The sequence below is a fragment of the Melanerpes formicivorus genome, unplaced genomic scaffold (genome assembly GCF_026170545.1).
Source record: "Melanerpes formicivorus ecotype bairdi unplaced genomic scaffold, bMelFor1.0.p_v2 SCAF_25, whole genome shotgun sequence".
In the NCBI taxonomy this organism is placed as follows: domain Eukaryota; kingdom Metazoa; phylum Chordata; class Aves; order Piciformes; family Picidae; genus Melanerpes; species Melanerpes formicivorus.
The window spans coordinates 10,999,061-11,021,581 of NW_027142377.1; the positions used below are offsets into that span (position 1 = coordinate 10,999,061).

General features: G+C 42.9%; 2 protein-coding genes across 17 annotated transcripts in view; both read right to left on the minus strand.

Annotated features, from left to right (window-relative positions):
* The window catches only part of EML6 (EMAP like 6), a 95,280-nt gene extending 93,091 nt beyond the window's left edge, over positions 1–2,189 (minus strand). For all 13 annotated transcript variants that reach the window (XR_010989153.1, XR_010989152.1, XR_010989154.1 and 10 more), the window contains exon 1: positions 1,490–2,189. Coding sequence is in view for 9 of the 13 variants with exons in the window: in XM_068153307.1 (XP_068009408.1) it covers positions 1,490–1,686 (197 nt within the window). In the remaining 4 variants the exon portion in view is untranslated. The remainder of the gene's footprint in view (positions 1–1,489) is intronic.
* A 7,678-nt stretch (positions 2,190–9,867) lies between these two features.
* SPTBN1 (spectrin beta, non-erythrocytic 1) overlaps positions 9,868–22,521 on the minus strand; it is a 131,629-nt gene continuing 118,975 nt past the window's right edge. For all 4 annotated transcript variants that reach the window (XM_068153320.1, XM_068153321.1, XM_068153322.1 and 1 more), the window contains 6 exons: positions 21,482–21,594; positions 20,829–20,892; positions 15,454–15,692; positions 14,059–14,232; positions 11,704–11,746; positions 9,868–11,346 (listed from right to left, as the gene is read on the minus strand). In XM_068153320.1, coding sequence (XP_068009421.1) covers positions 11,131–11,346; positions 11,704–11,746; positions 14,059–14,232; positions 15,454–15,692; positions 20,829–20,892; positions 21,482–21,594 — 849 coding nt within the window. In that variant the 3' untranslated portion in view covers positions 9,868–11,130. The remainder of the gene's footprint in view (positions 11,347–11,703; positions 11,747–14,058; positions 14,233–15,453; positions 15,693–20,828; positions 20,893–21,481; positions 21,595–22,521) is intronic.

Sequence of the window (22,521 nt, forward strand, 5' to 3'; positions counted from 1 at the left end):
TCATCGCTAGTTGCTTGGGAAAAGAGAGCAACACCAGCCTCCCTACAATCTCCTCTCAGGAAGCTGTGTGTTAATGAATTATATTTCTAGTATGTCATGAGAATTCAAACATAAGCTCAGAAACACACAGCTCTGTATAGGGATTACATTCCACATCCCATAGAGCATCAAAATCTGTGTTCATACAACACAGAGAATTTTAATTTCATGATACTGCAGATGCATCTAAACTACATAATTCCTCTCTGAAGTATCTCAGCAGCCAAGTATCTATTTAATAAACACCTTTTTAAAACTCCTAGTATCTTTGAAAGAAGAACAAACTTTTATTCATATCTAACATACTTCATGAGATGCTACTCCGTAAAGCATCATAAAGGGGAGGAGAAGACCACTACAAGGACACACAGCAGCCAAAAGCTCCCACTAGAAGTAGACGGTTTGCTGTAAACAGGCTTCAGAAGGATTCCACAATTACAGGATTTTGCTATTGAGTGTCAAGACTGAGTTTAGCAGAAGTTTCCACAGTATTACTGCACCATGAGTCACCTGGGACTATTCTGGTTTCACAGCATCAAGAGACTGCTTCATTCATGCTGAATTCGGTGAATAGGGAGGGTAGCAGTTAGCTGTGCCTGGAGGAGTGTCATTATCAGGCAACATCCTTTATAAAGATGTTCTAGGTTCACATTTCTGTCACCAAGTAGCAGAGACAGCATTTCTATTTTACTGATGTAAATTTCTGTATTTTGGACATTTGTTTTTAAATCCTACCTTGAACTCCATAACCACATTTTTATTGTGCTACTTTGTGAGCTGCAGTGCAATTAATATTTCTGTATGACAACATCATCAATTAAACCGACTGCTTTGGCAGAATTTGAACGATAAAAACCTGACCCTATCAGGAGCAAGACCCATGCTTCTGTAGCCATCTTGCACTAGCATGCTCGGAAGGGTGGTTTTCATGGTTGGAGTACAAACAGCTAAACTTGATTTTGATTGAAATATTCCAGGTGACATACAAAAAAAGATCCTAATTTGGCCTATGTGCCAGGTTTACAGCACTCTTGTGCTGGGTTTTGCTGAGTGCAAAGGAGAACTACACACACCTGTAAAACCTCAGTGAGCTGGGGTCCCAGCTCTGGAAAGATCAAGGAGCTGGATCCACAATTTTGCATCACTAAGGTGTCTCCAGTGCATTTCCACACTGAAACAAAACGCTCTGCTTTTGGTGCAGTGCAAGAGAAAAACTTACCTTCTCTCATTGCAACATTTTGAAGCTTTGCTACAGAAAATAATAATAACAGTATCTAGAAACCCAGCTTTCACCCAGACTGCTGGTGACAAATCTGAGCTGCTCTAAAACGACAGGTACAAGCTGAGCTGTAGAAAGCAAGAAGGGGGTATTCTGCTAACGCTACATTCGCCTCCTCCCTTTCCTTTAAACCCCACCCCACCCCACCACCAGAAAAGTCAGCCCCCTTACCTGATAATATCATCGTTGTGCCCGAGGAAGAATTTCTGGCTGTGCTCTCTGGTGTTGTAAACCACGCCGACTCCAGCCACGAAGTAAACCACCTCTTTGCCCGCCGTGTAGTACAGGTTGTTGCGGCACTGGTGACCCCTGTACCCGTAAACCCACTCCAGACGGAGCTGGCATCTAGGAGCTGTCCGATCCGCCATGATAACCAATCCCCTCTCCCCACAAGCACACACAAAACCTAGCGCTGCCCCTCCTTCCCTTAACTCCTTCCCCCTTCAGGGTTTTCCCCTTTAAAACGTTAAGCGGTCCCTGCCCAGTTGCTGAAGCTTCAGGTGGCACTTTCGAGCGACGATCTCAAGTAAAAAACGCATCCGTGGATCAGGTCTGCTGCCGCCGCGCTACCACCATAATCTGCTGCAGCTGCTGCCGCCGCTGCCGCCCAGGACGAGCAGCCGCCGCTTCCCCGCTGCTGCGCGACCCAGACAACTTCTTGGCGGAGACGGGAGTGCACAAAAAGACACCCACATAAGCAATAGACGGGGCCTTTTCTTTCCGAAGGCAAAGTGATTTCCGTACGTCACCACCACCTGCCGAAGGCTCCGTTTTGCGTCTCCTGTACTGCACCTTCTTGGCCTCCTGCACGAAGCTTCCTGGGTGCTCTTTTCAATACATCTCTCTTTGGGCCGTAGCTGAAAAAGATAAAGTGACAAGACCCGGGGTTTGACTTGCGGAATGCATGTGCACTTAAAAATGCAAAGGGACTACTTTAGGGAGGAGGATCCCTGTTTGGATCCGTGTTGTGGCAGTGCTGACTGGTCAAGGGTCTTCTAAGTCTTTTCAGCAGGGTACAATGCCGTGGAAAAAAAAAGAGAGGAATTATATACAACACCCAGCACAAAGATGGAAATATTTATCCACCTTCCCTTCTTCACAGCAATGCAGAACTTCCTCCTTTCAGACTCTACATCAACTGTGTAATTAAACCCATTTTGTATGTCTCTTTTTCCGTGACAAACCACTGCAATTTGCCAGGAAGCAGCGGGACCTTGTGCTTTTATTTACTGGTATCCCTCGGACTGATATGCCCAAGGAACACATTTCCTTTCTCTTTTTCTTCAGCCGGGAGTAGCTGCTGCATGTTTGTTATAAGACATCCAGCGCTTTACAGTATCCCTCAACAAGAGACCAAACCCAGCCCTCCAGAAACGCAACCACGATGGCAGGGAAGAGAATGCTAAAATAAAACCAGCAAGCCCAAAGATTCATTCATAGAGCATGGTGCCAGATGGAAGGAAGGATTAAAGTACCCGCTGCAATGCCAACCCCTTTGGCTTTTGCCACACCGCACGCCTCGCACTCTCTGCCCACACCCGAGGCTGCAGCCCTGGCGATGCTCCCCAGGGTCCCCGGGACACAGGCAGTGTAACCCGGAAGCGCCACAACCCGCCCTCAGGGCATCACGCTCAACACCTGCAGCAAACCGGCATCACCCCAGGGCAATACTCTCCCAAAGGCGCTCCCGAGCCAGCCGTTCCCATCGCGATCAACCGTTCCCATCGCGATCAGCCCTTCCCATCGCGATCAGCCGTCCCTATCGCGATCAGCCTAGCGCTGTAGCCAGCACCCTGGGGCGGGAGAGGGGGCGGCCCCTGGCTGAGAGCAGACTTGCCTCCGTGCCTTAAGGCCGTGCACTGCCCTCTTCCTCCTCAGGGCAGCGCCGGGGGAACGCCACCCTGGGCGTGTGAGCGGCAAAGGACATATCCCCCGCACCCCCCCATTGAAGTGGAATGCGAGGGGACAGCGGCTGCCCCGCCACCTCACGACAGCCGCCCCTTCCCCCTGCGCACCGGAGGCAAGCGCAGGAGGCCGACAAGCGGCGGGAAGCGACGGCGCTCCTTCAGCGGGCGGGCGAGCATGGAAGCGCCCACGCCGTCGCCTATGGAGACCGGCTTCGGCTGGCAGCGGCGGCGTTCGCCCGTCCCGCCTCACCCCGCGCCGCACCCCACCGGGACGCGAGCGCCGGCGAGCAGGAGGCAGCTGGAACTGCAGCTCCCAGGGTGCCCTGCGGCGACGCGCGCATGGTTGCTGTGGTGATGGCTCTGCGGCGGGAGATGGGGAGGGCGCGCGCCGCCCAACGGCCGCCCGCAGCTCTTCCCGCCCGTTTAGTCTTCTGGAAGAGAGCGCGGGCGCGGCGGCCCCTCAGGCGGGGTCTGCGGCGGGGTCTCAGGCGGGGTCTCAGGCGGGGTCTCAGGCGGCAGCGGTTCGGGGCTGGCCGGCCTCCCAGGGCCAGCTCTTTGCGTCTGGTGGAGGCAGCCCCCTGGTTTTCATTTACAATCCCGTCGTGGCTTACCTCTGTCATGCATTTCCCATGGTTTTAAATGACATTTCTTGTGTTTCCAATTCGTGCAGGGCGCAACGCTTCCACGAGCGCCTCTGTGACTGTCTGCCATCCACTCAGATAAACACATTCAGGGACTTGGAAAATGTCAGCGATATGTAGCTACTAAACCAGCCTGCCTTCCAGGCAACTGCTCAAAATACGTGTAAAGCAATAACATCTATTCAACTTTTATCAGAAAGAAATCCTTAAGGGTTTCTGATACTTGGTTTCCTTCTGATTTTTGCTTACAAAATGTATTTGTGGCAGAACCTTGCTGCCCCTGAACAGATGCCCCTGCTTTTAAAAGCAAAGGGTTTGATATTGAGGACAAGTGTCTGTCCAACAAAGCATGCCCTGAAATATTTCTCATGTCAACAGCACTAATAATACAATCAATTCTCTGTGGCCATCAAACTGCTCAGATACACTGCAAGGCGGAAACAAGGCATGAATGCAAGACACCAGAGGCTTGGCACTGTGGTGTCACTCAGGGCACTGTTCATTAGGTATGCCATGGCAGCCTGAGTTACCCAGAATGCGAGTGACTATCTACACTGTTCTCTTAGTACTATTTTCCTCCCCTCACCAGACGACTACTGGTAAAGCACCGCTAGCATTTTGCCAGCTGAATCTGCTCACCTCTCTCCATTGGCCATGCAACAGATCTGGTGATCCCACTGATTAGAATAAACCTTTATTAGAATAAACCAAACCAGGTTGGAAGAGACCTTCAAGATCATCGTGTCCAACCCATCAACCAATCCAACCCACCCAAAGGATGCTGCTGCCAGCCAGCTAAATGTAGGTAGGAGCTTTACCTCCTAGAAGAGAAACTTAATGTAACCTCTCAGATGCTTGCAGCCTCTAAAGGGCAGGTCTTTAAAGATGTTGTGTTTTTCATTACCCACAGGCACACAAATCCACCTGTGCTAGAAAGCTGAACCTTGTATTTCATCTCTCAGTAAAACCTTAGCATATATTATCTTAAAATTAGTAATATTTAGTATGGTCACAGTGTGGAGGCATTAAACAGGAGCCATTGCTTTACCACAAATAAATCTTCAGGTTTAGAAAAAAAAAACCTGATTTGTTAGAAATCATTATTATTGTAGCATACCTAGCCATGAACCAACACCCCCAAACCCTTAAAACAAACAAAAAACTTTACATCAAATACGTGGAGCTGCAAGTTCAGCTTGATTTCTTTTCCCAAAGGCTTTGTGACATTTTCCTGGTGTTTGAATTACCTTCCCCAGTGAGTTTTATGTGCTCCTATTAGGAGCTTTCTTTTTAGCATCCATATTGGGTGTAATTCTTTAAGGAGCCTTTCAATCCTAACTATTCTATGATTCTATGAATCTATAAATCTAACTGAATATAATTCTTGAGATAAAGACCTAATGACATCAGTTTTATTGTGGATGGGCAGCTGTGAAAAACACACAGGGAGTTCTTAAAAGTCCCTGGTATCCCAAATCAGTTGGACTCCATGATCTTAGAGGTCCTTTCTGAATGAGGGAGAAACCTAAACAAACCAGGACAGAGCATCAAACTCAGTCAAAAAAACACATTTATGTTTAAAAAAGGAGTAGTCTGAACATATTTCCAATCATAACTCTGTAAAAATCAACAAACCAAAATTTCCAGTAGCAGCAGGGTTTTCTCGGTGTGGCAGGAAGCCTATCAGTCCAGAAGGTACATTCCATGACATCTACTTCTTGTGTTTTAAATGTAAAACCCAACTAATGGAGCATTTTGTGTGAGGAGTACCCGAATGACAGGTACCATACTCCACAGCAGGGCTGCTGAGGTTTTTGAGGGGTTCATTTTTGTGTGTGGGGGGTGTTTTTTGTTTGTTGTTAATAATTTGTGTGTGTTTTAAAGCATGCCTAGTACAGAAAATGCCCAAACCCACCCTATCTCAGATTATCTTCACCCTCTGTGACACATTCTGACTTTGTACATATCTAAGAGCCGTGATTAACAATGAACCTTGAGATTTCCCTCCCCAGAGACATCTATGCTATGTTCTAGATTTTTGCTACACAAAGTATCATTCATAACTCATATTTTTGTGGCTGAATGTACAGCAGATGCATGGAGATGGCATACTAATTGCCTATTTCAAAATAAGTGCTTCTTATCTGAGATGCAAATAATTTAGATGATATAAAATCTGTCATAACTTGAGGGGAGGGATCAGAAGCAGGAACTGTGATTTGTTTGTTTCTTGCCTGGCATTACATTAATCCAATCCAGATTGATGCCTTGCAGTGATTGTACAATTTAACTACAAAATATTAGCAGTGGAATTTGCTCTAAGCTGTTATTCCCTGTGGGTAGAAATACTGATTTGCATTCATGAAATACTAAGATGTGGCCAGAAATAGTGTCAGGAGAAAAAGAGAAAAGGAAAAAGCTGAGCATTTTCCATCCTCCCCCAAATGCAAAGCTAGCCCATTTCTGGAAGATCTGACACACCATATTCCTTCAAATCCTGGCTTGGGGAGAAAGTCCTTCTGACCAGCGATAACACGTGTATCTTGCTGCACGTCTAGGTGCAGTCCAGGACTGCCTTGTACAGTGGATCAATAAATCTCATTTTAGTCTACTGCACTCATCCCTGCTTAGAGCCCAGTGGCACAGAGGTAGAGCATCGTCTGCAGTCTCCAGAAGCCTCAGAAGCAGCATGGCTGAGTCCACTGTACACCTGCATTGCTACCACCACACAGCCCTGCTCGCAGGGGCTCCAGACCTAACGGGAGGCCTCATCTCTTCACAGGCTACTGCCTGTCCTTATCCAGACATGCATTTGGGGCTGTATTTCTGTAATCCCTTCATGGAATCTCAGCAATCAGATCTTGCTCTTCCCACAGGCACTCCTCTCATATTTTCTGTCATGGCAAGGATGGTGGCTCATGTTCCTTACCTTTCAGTATCCTGGCTGCCACACTTGACTCAGCTTCCTGCCTATGATGATTCATCCAAGGTATGTCTAAATCTTGCCACAAATTTACATAAATCTTCTGAAACCTGACTTTTCCATGCTAAGAAAACTTTCATTCAAGCTCTTAATTCTCTTGAGTGCACAAGTACTACTTGGTGTATTGCTCAGGTGTTAGCAGATCTGCCGCAGCTAAGAATTTCTCTGGGTACAGTGACCTCTCATGGATAATGCTGGTGTTCTGGAAACAAGGAAAACTGATTTTCATCTAGGTGTGGGAGTAAAAGAATAGCAGTTTTAATAAGGAACTAGTAATAAAATTCATATTAGGCCCAGATAATTGTTACCATTATAACATAGTGACACCCCACCCCACCCCGCCAGGTAACACTTAAAAGGTGATTATGTGAAAATCATTAATATACAAATAAATGATACTTCAAACATGGAACACATGTAATTAAACTGCATTGTGGATTTGATGTTCACAACCTCCAGCTTCATCAGGATCCTGAGTTTCAGAAGAAAGGAAAGATCCATTACAAAACAAATGCACAAAATCCTTCCTTGCATACTTTACAGAATAAATGTATTTTATTGCAAAGCAGACAACTTGGGGTCTCACAATCTCCTGTGGCACCCTTCTGCAGGTGTGATGAGTGGGGAGAATGGGCTCTCCCCCTTGGCTGCTCCATGCTGGTGCTGCATATGCTGCATTATGACACACTGCAGATGTGACCACGTGGGCTTGCTGAAGAGACTGCTGCCTTGGCTACACGGAGTGACTCAGATGCCAGGCAACAGCACACACAACTCATCTATGTTTGCTTCAATAGTATTTGCACATAAGAAATGTCATCCCACTAGACAGTGATCAGAATGCAGAGCAACGAAGGGCACAAGCCAAACGAGAAGCAAACCCCACCGAGTGCTATGCTTTTTGCATTTAATTGCTCTATGTTGTAATACATTTCCATTTGCTTTCACTAGCCATCCAAGGTACTGCAGCATTTAGGGAGTGCACTGTGGGGTTGGGTTATGCCTTGCCTTATTTGCATTTTAATCTTGTTTAAAGTAGTTTGAAACAAAAAACCAGTAACACACCAGAGCCAGAATATTTATTGAATTGCTGTCACAAGACTAGAGCAAAATGCGTGAATACAGTTGATAAATCACATTCAGCAGCAAGGAAGGCAATAAATTACAGACCTCAAGCACTGCGTACTACTGACTCAGCTGGCTCTGAACTCCTGTAGCCATGGGGACAAGTCAAATCCAAATGCACTTGAGAACAATGCTTTCTTACCTGAGTTTTGTTCTGCCTGACTTCAGAACATAACTTCTTGAGAGCAGAACACAGAAAAGCAATCTGCATCCTTCTGGTAGTCAAAAGCCCTTGTTCATTCCCCGTTGTCAAGATGGGGCCTTGATTGTTCACAAGCAGAGCTGTAGTGTCAGGTGAATTCTGCATTTCCCAGCAACTTCTTAAGTCAGTCCTTTAGCACAGCCTGATTTTCTGAGTTGCTTTTCTTAATGAAAAGGAGTGACATTTATGCCAACTCATTGTGATTTACATTTCTGTATTTATTCAGCCACCTGTGATTAGTTAAGGTAGAAAAAAACCAAGATATACATACAAAAGCAAACCTGGATGACACCTGAAAGTTATTTATTGCAGAATTGTATTCTTAATGAGCCTCCACACTCAGAAGTCCATTTGCTGTGAACTCAGTCATGAAGACAACATGGTGAAGTGAAAAAAATGTCCCAAACCTACTTCCCAGGATAAGATTAACCACGCATTTCTTTTACTTCACCACTAATCTTCCTCATACAGACTACAATCCTACAATAAAGCATGTTTCCTATGCAGAGAAGATTGATGTACATAATCTGTTAATCCATCTAAAAGAAAACCCTCACATGCTTAATTCCTATGGCTAATGAGTTTGGAGGTTTTTTTTCCCCTCATTGTATGTAATTCATCAGGAAATGGAAGGGACCCTTCAGACGCAGCTGATACCTTCTCCCAGTTTAGAATGCAATACAAGGCTCCCACCAATTCTCTCTGCACAGAAACTGGACCCTTACAGTCCAAGCTTACTAGCACTCACTCGTGCTCCTCAGCAACTTGAAATCAGCTCCTAAACAGAAAAGATGTTTTTTTGTGTTCAGGAAAAACTTGCAGTAAGAGGCAAGATAAACAATAGAAATAATTCTGAAGGCATGCTCAACCACAGCACTTCAGGATTACACACAACAGGTAGTCAAGAGCAATCTGTTAAGTTACTCATCGCAACAACGTTTTTGTGTAATCAGCTAAGACAAATACTTCATATTCTCTTCTCATGTTCAATCTCAGCTCTCTGTATTTTCTTGAGTTTTACAAGACTAGTGGTTTATCCTACACTTTATGAATAAGTAGATTGGAACAGTGTGATATTACAGGAGTAAATACTCATATGCATGAGTATTATTTAACAATTAGACATTGTGGACAACAGGGAAGTCCCAGAAAACACAGGATACTCCTGGCAAAGAAGACACTGTATTGGTCATATGTTCAGAAAACTGGCATGGAAAGACAGTAGTTTGCAGTTTGTCTGCTTTCCATCTAGAATGGTATTTGAGGGTAATTTAATAACAAAAAACCCCCAACCCAAAACCCAGATTCCTTACACTTCACTGCTTTAAAAACTTCTAATGCCTCTTAGGGCTTCCTCACAACAATATTCTTTTGCTGCAAACCAGCACATGGATATTTACCCCAACCCAGTCTGATGTTCAGCAACTCATTCAGTTGCCCTAGTGTATGTTTAATGATTATTCATCAGCTCTGCTGGGGTTATTGATCACAACACACTGCTTTTATTCCTTCCCTCTTTATTCTTTGGTACTTCATTTGAGGGGCAGGGTGAAAGGGAGGGCAAGTGGGAAGTGAAGGGAAAGGGAAGTAAAGAAAAGTGGGAAGAGAGAAAAGAACAATTTCAGTATGAGCTTCCAGACAAAAGCAATGGAATTCCATTTGAAGACATGAGTTTCAGTGCACAGGAGAGATGGCATTTTAAAATAACTTTATTTTTGATCTTCTTTCAAAATTATGATTTAACATCTTCAGAAATGAAATAAGAAACTTAACCAGCATATTTAGTTTTAAAAGCATTTAATGACATAGCATATATTTAACAGATAGGGTAAAAGTCTAGAGGTACAGGTCGATACAACTGAAAGCCAGTTCCAGTACTACTCTTGACTACAGGCCCAGTCATTGAAAGTTCATTCCTATTAAATGTAATTTTTGATTGTGCAGTAAGATGAAAATTTCTCATTACAATAGTTACAGTGACAGAGAAATGCACACTATGTATCAAATAGCAAGGTAATGTAGCAAAATTATAACACACAGTGCTGCAGCTGACAAGCAAGTAACCATTTGAGTAACATTACTTTTCCAGTAAATGCTTCAGTTCCACTTTTACACTTATCAATGAATTTAAAGGGTTTATTATACATCTAGTCTTATTATACTTTGTACTAGAATTATCTGAAACATACAATATAATGTATTCAGGAAAAAAAAAAGAAATTAGAGATTATTTAAAACTGTATCAGCCTGCCAATCCACCTTGTCCACCAACATTCGTGTCTGTCGAACTCGATGCAGAAAAGCTTCAGGTTGTGTTAATAACCAATGCCAGGATATAAATGGTCTGCCTGTAAATTAATGCATACCTGCACTCTGTTACAGCAAAGATAATACACTATCATTTGAATAAACGTCAGAACTGCAATGGGAGGCTCTACTAGTCAAGACTCAGCATAACAACCTCAAATGGAAGTGAATGTTGTTGGAAATTTGTACATTGGGTTTCAATGTGCACAGTAGATTTGAGAGCACCGCTGCCTTGCATACCAATAGCACTAGAAGTGGGTTATTTTCCAAGACAGCCTCACAAAATTGAGGAACAGTTTAAATATTAAGATCTAATCTACATTAACTTCATTAAAAAAAACCCAACAAAACAACAAACCAAACAAAACAAACAAAAAAAATCCCACCAAAAAAAAAAAAGAGAGAGAAACAAAACCAAACCCAACAAACCCTTCAAACCTGGTCCTCCTCCTACAGAAGCTGCCCAATGCACCTCATACATTTGTAACTTTAGATTATTTTTTGTTGGCTTTTAAAAGGTTCTATAAATAAAAAAATGTCAATCACATTGAGGAACATGAGGCACAGAGAGTAACGTATTGGTTCTGAGCTCGCATGCTGGAATTCCACTGGAACGGTCAGAGAAGTGCAGTGTGTGGAGATGGAGTTCACTTCTTTTTACCAAACAGGCTGAATCTTTTCTCTTTGTCTTTCTCTTTGTCCTTCTCCCGCTTGCCAGGGCTGGACTCGCTGGTTATTGTGACGCTGGCAGGCAGGGTCTGGGCACGACTGGAGGCTGGAGTGCTCTGGGTGGTCGGGGACACTTCGATTTTATCAGAAGAGATAGCTGATGTGATAGCCTGAATCCACGTGTTCATCTCCTCCTTCAAGAAGTCCCAAAGGCAGAAACCCATTACAATCTGTGTGCCACACAACCTCTCTAATTCACACAACATTGTGGAAGGGGAATGGAAAGAAGTGGGAATGAAAGGGAACACAGTCCTAACCCATCCTCTGGCACTTCTCTGGTTGCACTCAGGCAGAAGGTGGCTGCTGGAAGCTGTACCAGAAAAGCCCTTCTGCTCTGGTGGTGCCAGTGGGAGCTACACCTTACATTCATGTATGCACCAGACTGAAGATCAGAAAAGGCAAACAGCCTTGAGCAGTTTGCAGCTATTTCCCCCATTTTACAACAGCAAAGATATCACATCAGTAATAAACAATAAGAAAGACAAACTTACATCATCTTTGGCTTGGAAGAGGTATTCATTGCCATCAGTCAATCTGGAAAGAAAACCACCATCACAAATTTAGGTTAGAAGCAGCCACACTGATTCCACTCCTGCTTGTGTATCTACACTACATAATCAGAGAGACACACAAGGAACTGGATGGGACAGTCACAACATCTACAGGTGCACAAATACACCCCAACAGCTCCTGGTTCGGTATCTGGTAGTGTCCCCCAGAGGCCGCCAAACACACAGTATGCTCAGGTCTCCAGACACGCCTGTGGTAGTGGACATGTTCCAGTACGTCAGGAAAGACTGCAGAGCTTGCTGTCTTCAGCAGCTGATGACTTCTCTGTCAGTGCTTGCTCTTTTAGGCAGATCTTTTAACTTTTGCAAAATACAGTAAAAAAGTTTGCTCAATACTTTAAAAAGACAAAAGTCACAGGCAGCATCCAAAGTTTCAATGGCTTTTGTGGAAACCTAGCAACTTCTGCAGCTGCTCTGCTGTCCTTACTACTGTGGTGGTGACTCAAGGTACTATACCATGTATTATTTATGAGTAGCTGCCTCTTCTCACAGTGAAGGTCAGAGTCTCCCTTCTGTTTATTTCTGGGCTGATTTTACTTAGATGGGATACATTTAACAATGCATATGAAGATATATACAACACCCTATCAAGCATCTGAACAAGTTGATGGCAGGGTCAGTGGGAGCTGTGCTGCAGGCTTCCTAATCTTTCCTCACAAAATGAAAGCATTTAAAAATCTCTATGAAATGAAATTAAATACTAAACAGTAAAATGACAGAGAGCCACCAGGAAGAAGATAATTATGCTTTGCTTTCTTCTTTAAAAGAAAAATATTTCCAGTATAGTCCAGAGATCATGGATGAACCTTTCTGACCTTTCTGTGAGAGATCTGCCTGCACTTGAGAGCTGCAGAGCATCAGCCTCTTCCATGTTCAACACAGAATTACACAATGACAGGATGGAAGGGACCCCAAGGATCACCTGTCCACCCTTTCTGGGTAATAGTGTAGTTTAAATGAGATGGCCCCGCACCCTTTCAAGCTGAGTCTTAAACCTATCCAGTGCAGGGGTATCCACTATTCCCTTGGGAGATTATTCCAATGTCTAACTGTTGTCAGGGTGAAAAATTTTCTTCTGGAGTCCAACTGGAATCTCCCCAGGAGTAACTTATGCCCATTCCTCCTTGTCTGTTCCACGTGACTCCTTGTAAAAAGGAAGTATCCAGCCCCCTAGAAGCCACCCTTCATGTACTGGTACATGTAGTAAGGTTTTCCCCAGGCCTTCTCAAGGCTGAAAAAAACCAATTCTCTCAATCTTTTCTCCTATCTCCTCTCTCAGCCTAGAGGGACAGGTGCCATGGCCATGCCGAGCTGGTGAACACTCCGGGGACTTTCATAATAAGAATAAGTAAGGAAAATACACTGCAAACAATTACCTGAGAGCTTTGATGCAGGCAACAGGGTACTTCAGAGGGAAGGGCAATAGAACTTTCTATCTAACCTTGCATTTGGAACAGTTTACCCTTCCTTACGTTACCAATGCGTGGGAATTTAAAATGGTATAAAGGATGCATCACGTAGCTGCAGGCCTGTCTTCAAGAAAGCCAAATTCCCCTATGTGTTTGCTGTATATTTCCATAAATGCTTCCAATACATTTCACAGGACTAGAGGATTCCCATATAAATATAAATTGTGCCCCTCCCTCAAAAACACATCTGTCTTGGAAGCCACAAGCTGCTCAGTTGATAAAGTGAGTCTCCACTGAGAACCACCTAGCAGCTATGTAACAGTAAAGTATTTGTTAACCATTTGCACTAAAAGTTTGATCATTTAAGCGTACAATTTTGGAAGGAAAAGCTTTAACGTTTTGAACAGCAAGTACTCCACATGCTTCAAAATGAAATAGTCTGAAACTACATGTTCTAGACCTGTAAATGTGACATATACTCAGGAGTCTCCTAAATCCTTCCTGAAAAAATTCAACAAGAGGCTTGATTTTGAGCAGAACAGAACCAGGAACATTCATCTCTTTTCCATTAGTTCCAGAGGGAGCAGTGGAAGGTCTAGTACTTTTAAATGCAGGCTCTTTTCCTTAGGTTGACACACCTAGTCTTGTCCCAGATGTAAACTAGCTGCACAGACGATTCTCATACTGTTCTGTGCTTGCTACCTTCGATAAACAAACTGCATTTCAGTACTAGGAAGAGCTTGTTCAGAAAGGCAGACACTGCAGTTAATATTCATGGCCATTCTTGGACTGGATCCTCCTGTGAGTTCACACCATGAACATCTCCACCACAACTTAAACTAAAGGTAGAAAGCTTCAGCAGATTTACCTTAGCTTGAACACATGCTTCTTCTTTTTATAATCGACTGCTACTTCACAGACTGCTTCTTTTAAGCTGACAGGAATCTCATTGTGGTAGGGGATGCCAGAAGCAGCAGCTTTTGAATCCTTGTAGAAACCCATCTCTTGGTTGTTTATGACACAGTACACGTTATGCCATGATCTTCAAGACAGAGAAAACAACAGAAGTATTTATAAGTCTAATGTTCTTACTTGCAAAACTGAAGATATCAAACACAGTTATGTCTCTAAGGTAATGGAGGCTAGTTCAGCTCCAGGATGTGAATACAGCCTACACTGTCCTGGAAACTGCAGACTGTGAATAATTTGGAGCCAAATGGAATGGAGATCTCCAGAACCTTCTGTGACAGCATGTTTCCTAACAGTGGGAGGACTGTTAGGCAGCCTAGGCAGTCTGCATACTTGGGAGAGAAACTAATCAGTCTTTTAATGACTACACTTTCTTGCAGAAAGAATTCTCATTGTGTAATAAACTAAGAAATGGTTGCACCAGAAATTCCTGATTGTTCAAATATTCTTGGTGGCATCACCCAGCTCATTCTCTAATATAGCTATAAAAATCAATGATTACTAGAAATAATTGTCCCTAGACCTTAGTATTGGTGGCTGTCACTGCTTCCACATAGTTTTCTGGTGTAAACAACTCAACTTGAACAAAACTCATGGTGGTGCCATAGCCATTTGTGATCTGCCTTCAGCTCTGCTGAGTACTTCAGCACCTACCAAATCTCTTGGATGCTGGTGTAGCTCACCATGTGCTAGTCAACATATCCTTGTCAGCTAAGTCACAAATCTGCTTTCAAGAGCTCTCTCAGGCCAGGAAGGACCCCAGCCTGCTTTTCCAGCAGATAGAAGTTTTGCCTGTTTGAGAACTGCAGGACTGGGTCCTTGGGAATGGAATCAATTAAGGCACACAAGTCAGCTTCACCCGCTTTTCTCTTTTGAACAGATTGCAGAGTAGGTGGAAAGTGCTAATGTGCAAATAGAGAATGTTAGAAGAATATGGACATTTCTATCCTCACACCTACACATTTTTTCTTTTCTTGTAGTAATGCACAACTTGAAAGTCTGGAATCAAATCCCACTACTGCCACAAATTCATCATGTGAAGTGGGGAAGTTGCCTTAGTTTTCCACCTTCCAAATATGGCCAATGCTGCACTTTCTACCACGTATCTTTAGACTGCAACTTCATCAAATACAGTGCTCAACCATGCATACACAGTTCCTATAACAACAGGAGAATGAGCCTGAGAAGCCATTAGGAGCTGGGAGAAGATGACAGCAGCAAGGTTAGTATTTCCTGCCTAGCATTCTCCTATCTTGTTGAGTTAGGATGCAAGTATCTCCAGTAAGCGCTTTACCTGCTCGATGCTTTCTTGCTGTGTGTTTCCCACTCATGTTTGCGATGCAGGAAGCCCTCCATCTGAGCTGAAGGAATCTCCTGTGTTTTGGCTGGTAGGGTAGCAGCAGTCTGGGCCTGAATGGCCATCTTGGCTTTGCGGTCTGATGTTGGAGAAGGAACTGGACTGGACTCTTTAGAACTCGTCCTCTGCTCTGCAGCTCCATTGACCATTTCATTTGTTTCTGCAGTTTCTGCCACCTAGGAACATGAGAAAAAAATGTTCAGCTTGATGCCTACCAACACTGAGGTATCTCGCAGTTAATCTGTTTCCCTGCACAATGTGGCTGTGTATAAACTTTGCCTGGAGAATGACACAGGCCAGTAAATTCTTTCTCACACTCCATGGAGACACAGAAGGCCAAGGAAATTAGAAGGTATGAATGGATTAGTACCCATTTTATAGGTGGAGAGATGGGGAAATAAGAGCAGTAAAACATTAGTGTGAATTTTACTGTGCTTTGCTCTGCTTGTCAATTCATTCTCTTTTGTATATTGTTATTCCTAAAATGAGAGCATTCAATTCTGTTGCTAAGTACTCAAATGTTTGGGACAGTAACAGTCACACTTTCTGCAAACCTAGAAGAGCAGTAGAAGTTATACACATCAGCCACCTTAAATACATTTATGGCATTACTGGGGTATTAAAAATCCATAAGAGCTATCAACTATGAGTCAGAGCAAAATCTGTCCAAATTGCCCAGGAGCATTTACATAGATCTGTGCAATTTAATTGCTTCTGTAAAAGCTCCTTTCCTGTTTTTCCCATTCCCCTAGTGACACAACAAAATCAAAACATGCAGAAATTAGGAAGATTACGCCATGCATTTCATGTCCACCATCCCAGTTAGGATATTGGATCTCAAAGACAAGGGAAATGAGGTCACATGTCAATTTATCAAGATCTTTTTCAGACGATCGTTATTAGGTGGATTGGATTTGTGTTAAAGGAACTGAAAACCACCGCAGTCACACAACATCACACAGCTATTTACCCCCAAACAAAGACAGAACCAAGGCCTTGCCCATCACTTGCTTTGTTGATCGCGTTGCCTGTCGCACTGTGATCGAGATAGCCTAGAGAGCAGCCGTGTTTCCAGCAGCTCTGACTGGTCAAGCTGTCGACGTCTTCAGGAGCCATTCATCCCAAAATCATTTAAATTGGAATCCTAATGGCTATAAGCTTTTGAAATGCAGCTTGGTCCCAGTTTTGGTTTGGTTTTTGGTTTTTTTTTCCTTTTTTTTTCCTTGTACCATTACTTTGACATATAGAGCCATTGGTAGCAGCTCAGGAGTTACACAACCAGTGTGTAGTAGTATTATTATTAGCAAGTTGCTAAAGCTTAGTGCTGCTAATGCTCTAGTAAATTACAAACATTCTGGACTGTTTTTATGCAGACAAAGAGGTATTTGCAAATGGCACAGTAATTAGACATTCCCACTTCTGCACATGGCCTGGACAATTCAAAAGCAGCCAAATTGTTATGCAACAAACTAAATTTTGCCACCTTTTGCTAGAACTTCTTATACCTGCCCAGTACACATTGTTGTACCTCACACCTTTGTACCACATATATCGACCTAGGAACAACTATGTGTCAGCTTGCTATGACCATGGGAAGGATTGGTTAACTGCCTTTAAGCAACGTAAATCTCCAGAGTACCGACACTACCCCACTGAAACAAGGAAAGAATCACAGCTCACATTCCACTTCAGTCATATCTGGTTTACTCTGTCCTTAAAGACATGGAGCCTTACAGCTTACTTTATGAGAGGAAACATCTACCCTGCACCACTATCCAGTCAATGACACTGCTTCTTCACAATTAGGATAAATCTAAGCCATCAAACCTCATTATTTGCATCCAAATCTCAGAATATAACAAAAATGATGTATTAAAGGCTGAATAGCTAATGCTGAAGATTATCCACAGCTACTCTAACACAGGTAGTGAATTGAACAGTGCTTCACCAGTGAAATCTCAGTTAATCAGTTAACACCAGTGCTGATCACCAGTGGCCAGCAGGTTCTGTCCAAGAAAAACGACAGCCCTTGTGGGAAATCTTTTTGACCAGTGACAGTTACTGAACTTCAGCCTCTCTGCCCTTCAACTGCCTGACACACATAGCTTTTGTGACCAGCAATAAGGAACTACACAGAGCTCAGTAATTTATATCTCAACAACTTAAAAAAACTACCCAGAACTACCTGTTACCTAAACCAGTGATGAAAGGAGCACATTTTATGTAGTGATGCTGGCACAATGTGAAAGTATTACTGATTTGGAGGTACCTATAACCACTAACCCCAAGTAAACCAGACCAGTTTCAAAACAGCAACCACTACCTAGCTACTTAACATGGTTTTATGGGAAATGACACGTAATTTGGTGCTGCAATCTGCAACCCTGTGGTTTTAAATGGTAACTGCCAAATTTGATAGCACAACCAGACTTGTAACTTCTACTTAAGATTCTACTGATTGTAAAAGGCCTTGAAAAGCTTTTCTGATGCTCTTTCAGGTTTTATTTCCTTTTCATGTGTTATCTACAATTAACAGAAAACAAGCAAAATAAATCTGAATCACAAACAGCTATGCGAAGAATGTGTCATGAATATGGAGAAAAAACGGGAGCTAAGCAAACTTCAATGAAAACGTGCAGTGGGCATGCAAGACAACGCAACGGAGAACGAACATCAACAGCACACTGCACTGGTGAAACAAAACAGGCATCACGCACACGAACACAATTCTCTTAACTGTGACTCAGAGGTTAGTTGCAGGTGCTTTAGTGGCTAAACACTACTCTTGAGATACTTAAAATCAGGACTGTAACATGCAAGGAGACAGCTGGTGACAATGACTGGAGACATCCCTGGGATTTTCAGAGTGCTTGAGGCAACGTTACTTTTAGTTCGGCAACTTAAGGCTCTGTACCACAGCAGAAGTGTTTGTCTTTTGGAAGTACCAAAAAATGACAGCCCATATACTGTTCTGGCACTGGCACCATTTTAATGTGTTAAGCCAGTACCACAGGCTGTAATAAACAGGTGAAATCCTACACTTCTAGTGCCTAAAATCATGGTGTTAATCAATAAATAACCACACTAATCTTTTCTCATTATAAAAGCATAAGTTTTTATCTGTGAGTCTATTAATAGTAGTTTAAAAGAAAAAGAAGTGTACCTATGTACATTACTTTTACATACTACTCTTCAGCCAGAAAATATCTGAAGGCTTCCCAGATGGTGGTCTGAAGCTACAGCTACATTGCTCTGAGAACTGCCATACTGTTATGGGCACAGGGAGCCAGCACTGCTGTAGATAGTCACCAGATCACCTGCACATATTTATATGGAATTTTTAATAGCATTAAGAAGCTACATGTTATTATCCTGACAAAAGAAAGAAAAAAACCAACAAAACATGCATCATGAAGTGGAAAGACAAGTTACAGCAAAAGTACAATTACTGAAGCACATCCTTTTGATGGCCTTTCTCACTTTACAAGCTCAGCCAATACAGAACCATTCAGCTGCACTGCTCAGCTAGCTGTCAGAAGCGTGAATTCTGATCAACAGCAGCACACCTTGTGCCTCAAATCAGACATAATATGGCTGTGTACATCTGATGTAGTGCAACACAGGATGCAATGAACTGAACTAGAAAGCTCTCCTGAAAGACTCAAGTGCAGATGGTGAGAATTAACATGGAAATGCATTAGGTATCATGGTAATAAAATAGAGAAGCAAACAGGTGATGTATGAGGCTGTGGTAACCAAGAAGATGATCTGGGATGGGCTTGCAGGGCACCTCATGTTCCTTGCCACAACTATATAATTTCATAAAAATCAGAATGTACAACAGGCAGCTCACTTAAACAGGAAACAAAAGGCTTCATTTAAAGAAAGAAAAAGGTAAAACTACTTCGTACCCTAACACATTGAGAGAGTCTGTGTACAGACCCAGAAGGAACTGGGACAGGCTCTTTGAAAGTTAAACTGATGGGGAAAGGCATTTCCTCCCAGAGTCCTAGAGTGCAACCCTCATTTCCTTTGCAGTGCTGGTTATGAGGTCTAATATCCACAGATCTGAAGCTGCCAGAAACCTTTCCTGCACTTAGTATGAACCTCAGAGAGTGAGGTTCACAAACGGAAGAAAGAGAAGTGCCATTTTCTTTACCACTGAAAGTAGTAATTGAGCCAAGTAAGCTCTGCAGGGAGGTAATGGAGAGGTTGAGCCAGTGTTAACTACTGTGTTGCATTAACTGTATGTACATATTTACCACTGTATTTATGGCTGCACAGCAAGATTGCTGGCATGCATCCTGACTCCAATGGACCAGCCCAAATGAAGAAGGAATGACTAAGGCATGGACCATTCAGCATGTATCTATATAAAGAGCTGGGATTTTAGACCAACATATTTTATTTCATTTTTAAAGAGAAGCACCAAAACCTCTCCATGAGGGTCTGCACCCTACTCTCATTTATACCACTGTCTCTCCAGTGATAACTAAATCAGATTGATGTTGTGCTAATTGGACAAGTCCAAGGCAAAACAGGGCCCCAGACCAGCTGTTCAGCAGGATCACAACTTGCCATGAGGGCTAAATACCAAGATAAATCTAGATACAAGTTTTTAATGTTTCATTTCATGTTTATTTTTACCTGCAGTCATTGAGTCCATTCTGCATGGAATGTTGTACAACTAACCTTAAGGTTACAACCTTAAGGCTTGTATTCTATAGTTACAACTCTCCCCTCCCTCCCAGCCTGGACTGCTGAGCTCACTCGCATATGTTCTCTTTGGCCTCGTAAATAACTCACTTGCTAATGCAGCTGATTTAATAATGTTGCCGTGCTGAAACCTGTTAGTATAGCTTGATGCGTCATACCTGTCAGATTCTAGTTCTCTTCTTCATTATGATGCAATCTCATTAAATCTCAATTACCCATATAAAGGACGATTTAGCTGGAAAATCTTAATACTATTAGCAACATGAAAAACTCACAGTCAATAACATGAAATAAACGTGTCACCTTACAGTCACTGAGTGTCAGCGGGGAGATTTAAATCAACACGAATTAAAGTGAAGCAAATATATATCCAAGGGGCTGCTACTTAAATAAAAGTCAACTGATGGGAAGGAAGAGAAAAGCAACAGGGAAATCTGAAGCCAGAAGATGAAACCAGTACCAGTAAACCATACTGAAAAAAGGTCTCTTTTGCTGCAAATGATTCTGTGTCACAGTCCAGACCACGATCGGTCATTGGCTGTCCGTCTGCTAATAAAGTTTTTGTAGTTTTGGTAGGTTTGGGAGCGGTAACTAACCCGTGGAGATTCCTGGTCTGATGGCAAACCATTCTGGGAAACCTGCTCTCCTTTTGTCCCATCCCTGTGGGGAGAAAGGTAAAAGAAAAGAAATCGTGTGAAGTTCTTGAAAGCCAGCTATCCTCCCCAACAAAGTCAGTTTCTCCTAGTGAATATTGCACACCTTAGTAGGTCAATTTCTTAAAATCCTCAGGCCCAACTGGATAAATCCAGAGTTGAGTGAGATCAAAACAGAATTCCCTGAAAGCTACCTCACAAACAAGTCTACTCCTATCAGATAAGTAGTTTTATAAATCTTGATGTTCCATGGACATGGCTTGAAATATCTCTGTAACTGATGCTTGGCAATGAAGAAAGCCAAAATTGTTAGAGATTTGAACCCCTGACACAGGGGTTCTAAAAACAGTGCTCTTACTTCAGGGCCAGGTACAGCTCAGCAGATGTAATACTGTCACATGATGAAAGACAGGAATGTTTGACTTGGTCATCAATTCAGGTATCTGGGATAGGTCCTGTCCCCAGAAGCCACCAAGTCTTCTTGAAAAGGGTCACATTCCAAAACCATATGACCTCCAGGCCCTCTCTTTACAATGCATCTTCAGCCTGAGAATTCTGTCTCTACACACTTCAGCTTCCTGCACCCTGGGGCTTACCACTGCTGCTGGGAGTCTGCATCCTCTGCAACTTTGGGGCTGGGCTCCGGAGTGGGCGGCTGTCTCTTCCTCTCTTCTTCCTCCTGTTGTCGACGTACTTCCAGCAGTTCCAACTGAGAAATGAAACATTTTTGTGGATATAAAAGCACAGCACATTTTTTCCACTGGCATATCTAGAAACTAAAAATAACTGCACATGTTTCTTAATCATTACTGAAATTAAAGCTTGTTGGAACAAAACTTGAAGGCATCAGTCTTTAAGACTATTAATTATGCAAGGTTTGTGGCATTACATTTGTATGTAAAGGCTTACAAGAGGAGTGTCTGGGCCTGGGCAGCATCTCATCACTGCCCATGTTTCATTTCTAATTAATTCTATTAGAAAAAAGCAACAGATACCAAAGCAGCCAAAGCTATTAAAATGCTGAAAAGTTACATCCCCTTGTCTGCTTGCTAGACACAGAAATAAAGTGTTTCACATCCAAACCTCTGAAATTAACCAGCTAAATAAAAGCAGTCTGATTTCTGAAGATGCCAAGAAGCTCGATTTTGTCTGCAGCTGTGATGCCCAGTCTGTGTGAAACATCAAGCCACTCGAATTTCGGTGTCTAAAGGAAAATTATTCTCCAAAGGTGGTGGCATGCTCTCCAAGCATTGATCACTGACATTGCAGCTGTTCTCAAAATTATTAGTGGTTTGGGCTTTTCTGTGGGGTTTTTTGGTTTGTTTTTTGGGGTTTTGGGTGTGTTTTTTGTTGCTTTTTTGCTTATTATGTCTTTCTGGGGGACAATGCAGCCTTGTACTGCAGCACTCAAAACACAACAAACAATTTTTGTCAAACTTCCTGTCTCAGCCCTATCTCCTCACACTTTAACCAAAAATCATTTCAAGTGTTTGGATCTGGGTCTTCTTCCCTTACAGTAATTTATCACTTAAGCTTCTTCCTTGCAGGTTGTTGAGTTTAAAGGAATCTGAGAGGGTGTTAGTATTGTTGGGAACACAAAAATTCAGAGTGGTTGATAAACAAACGGATCAATAAC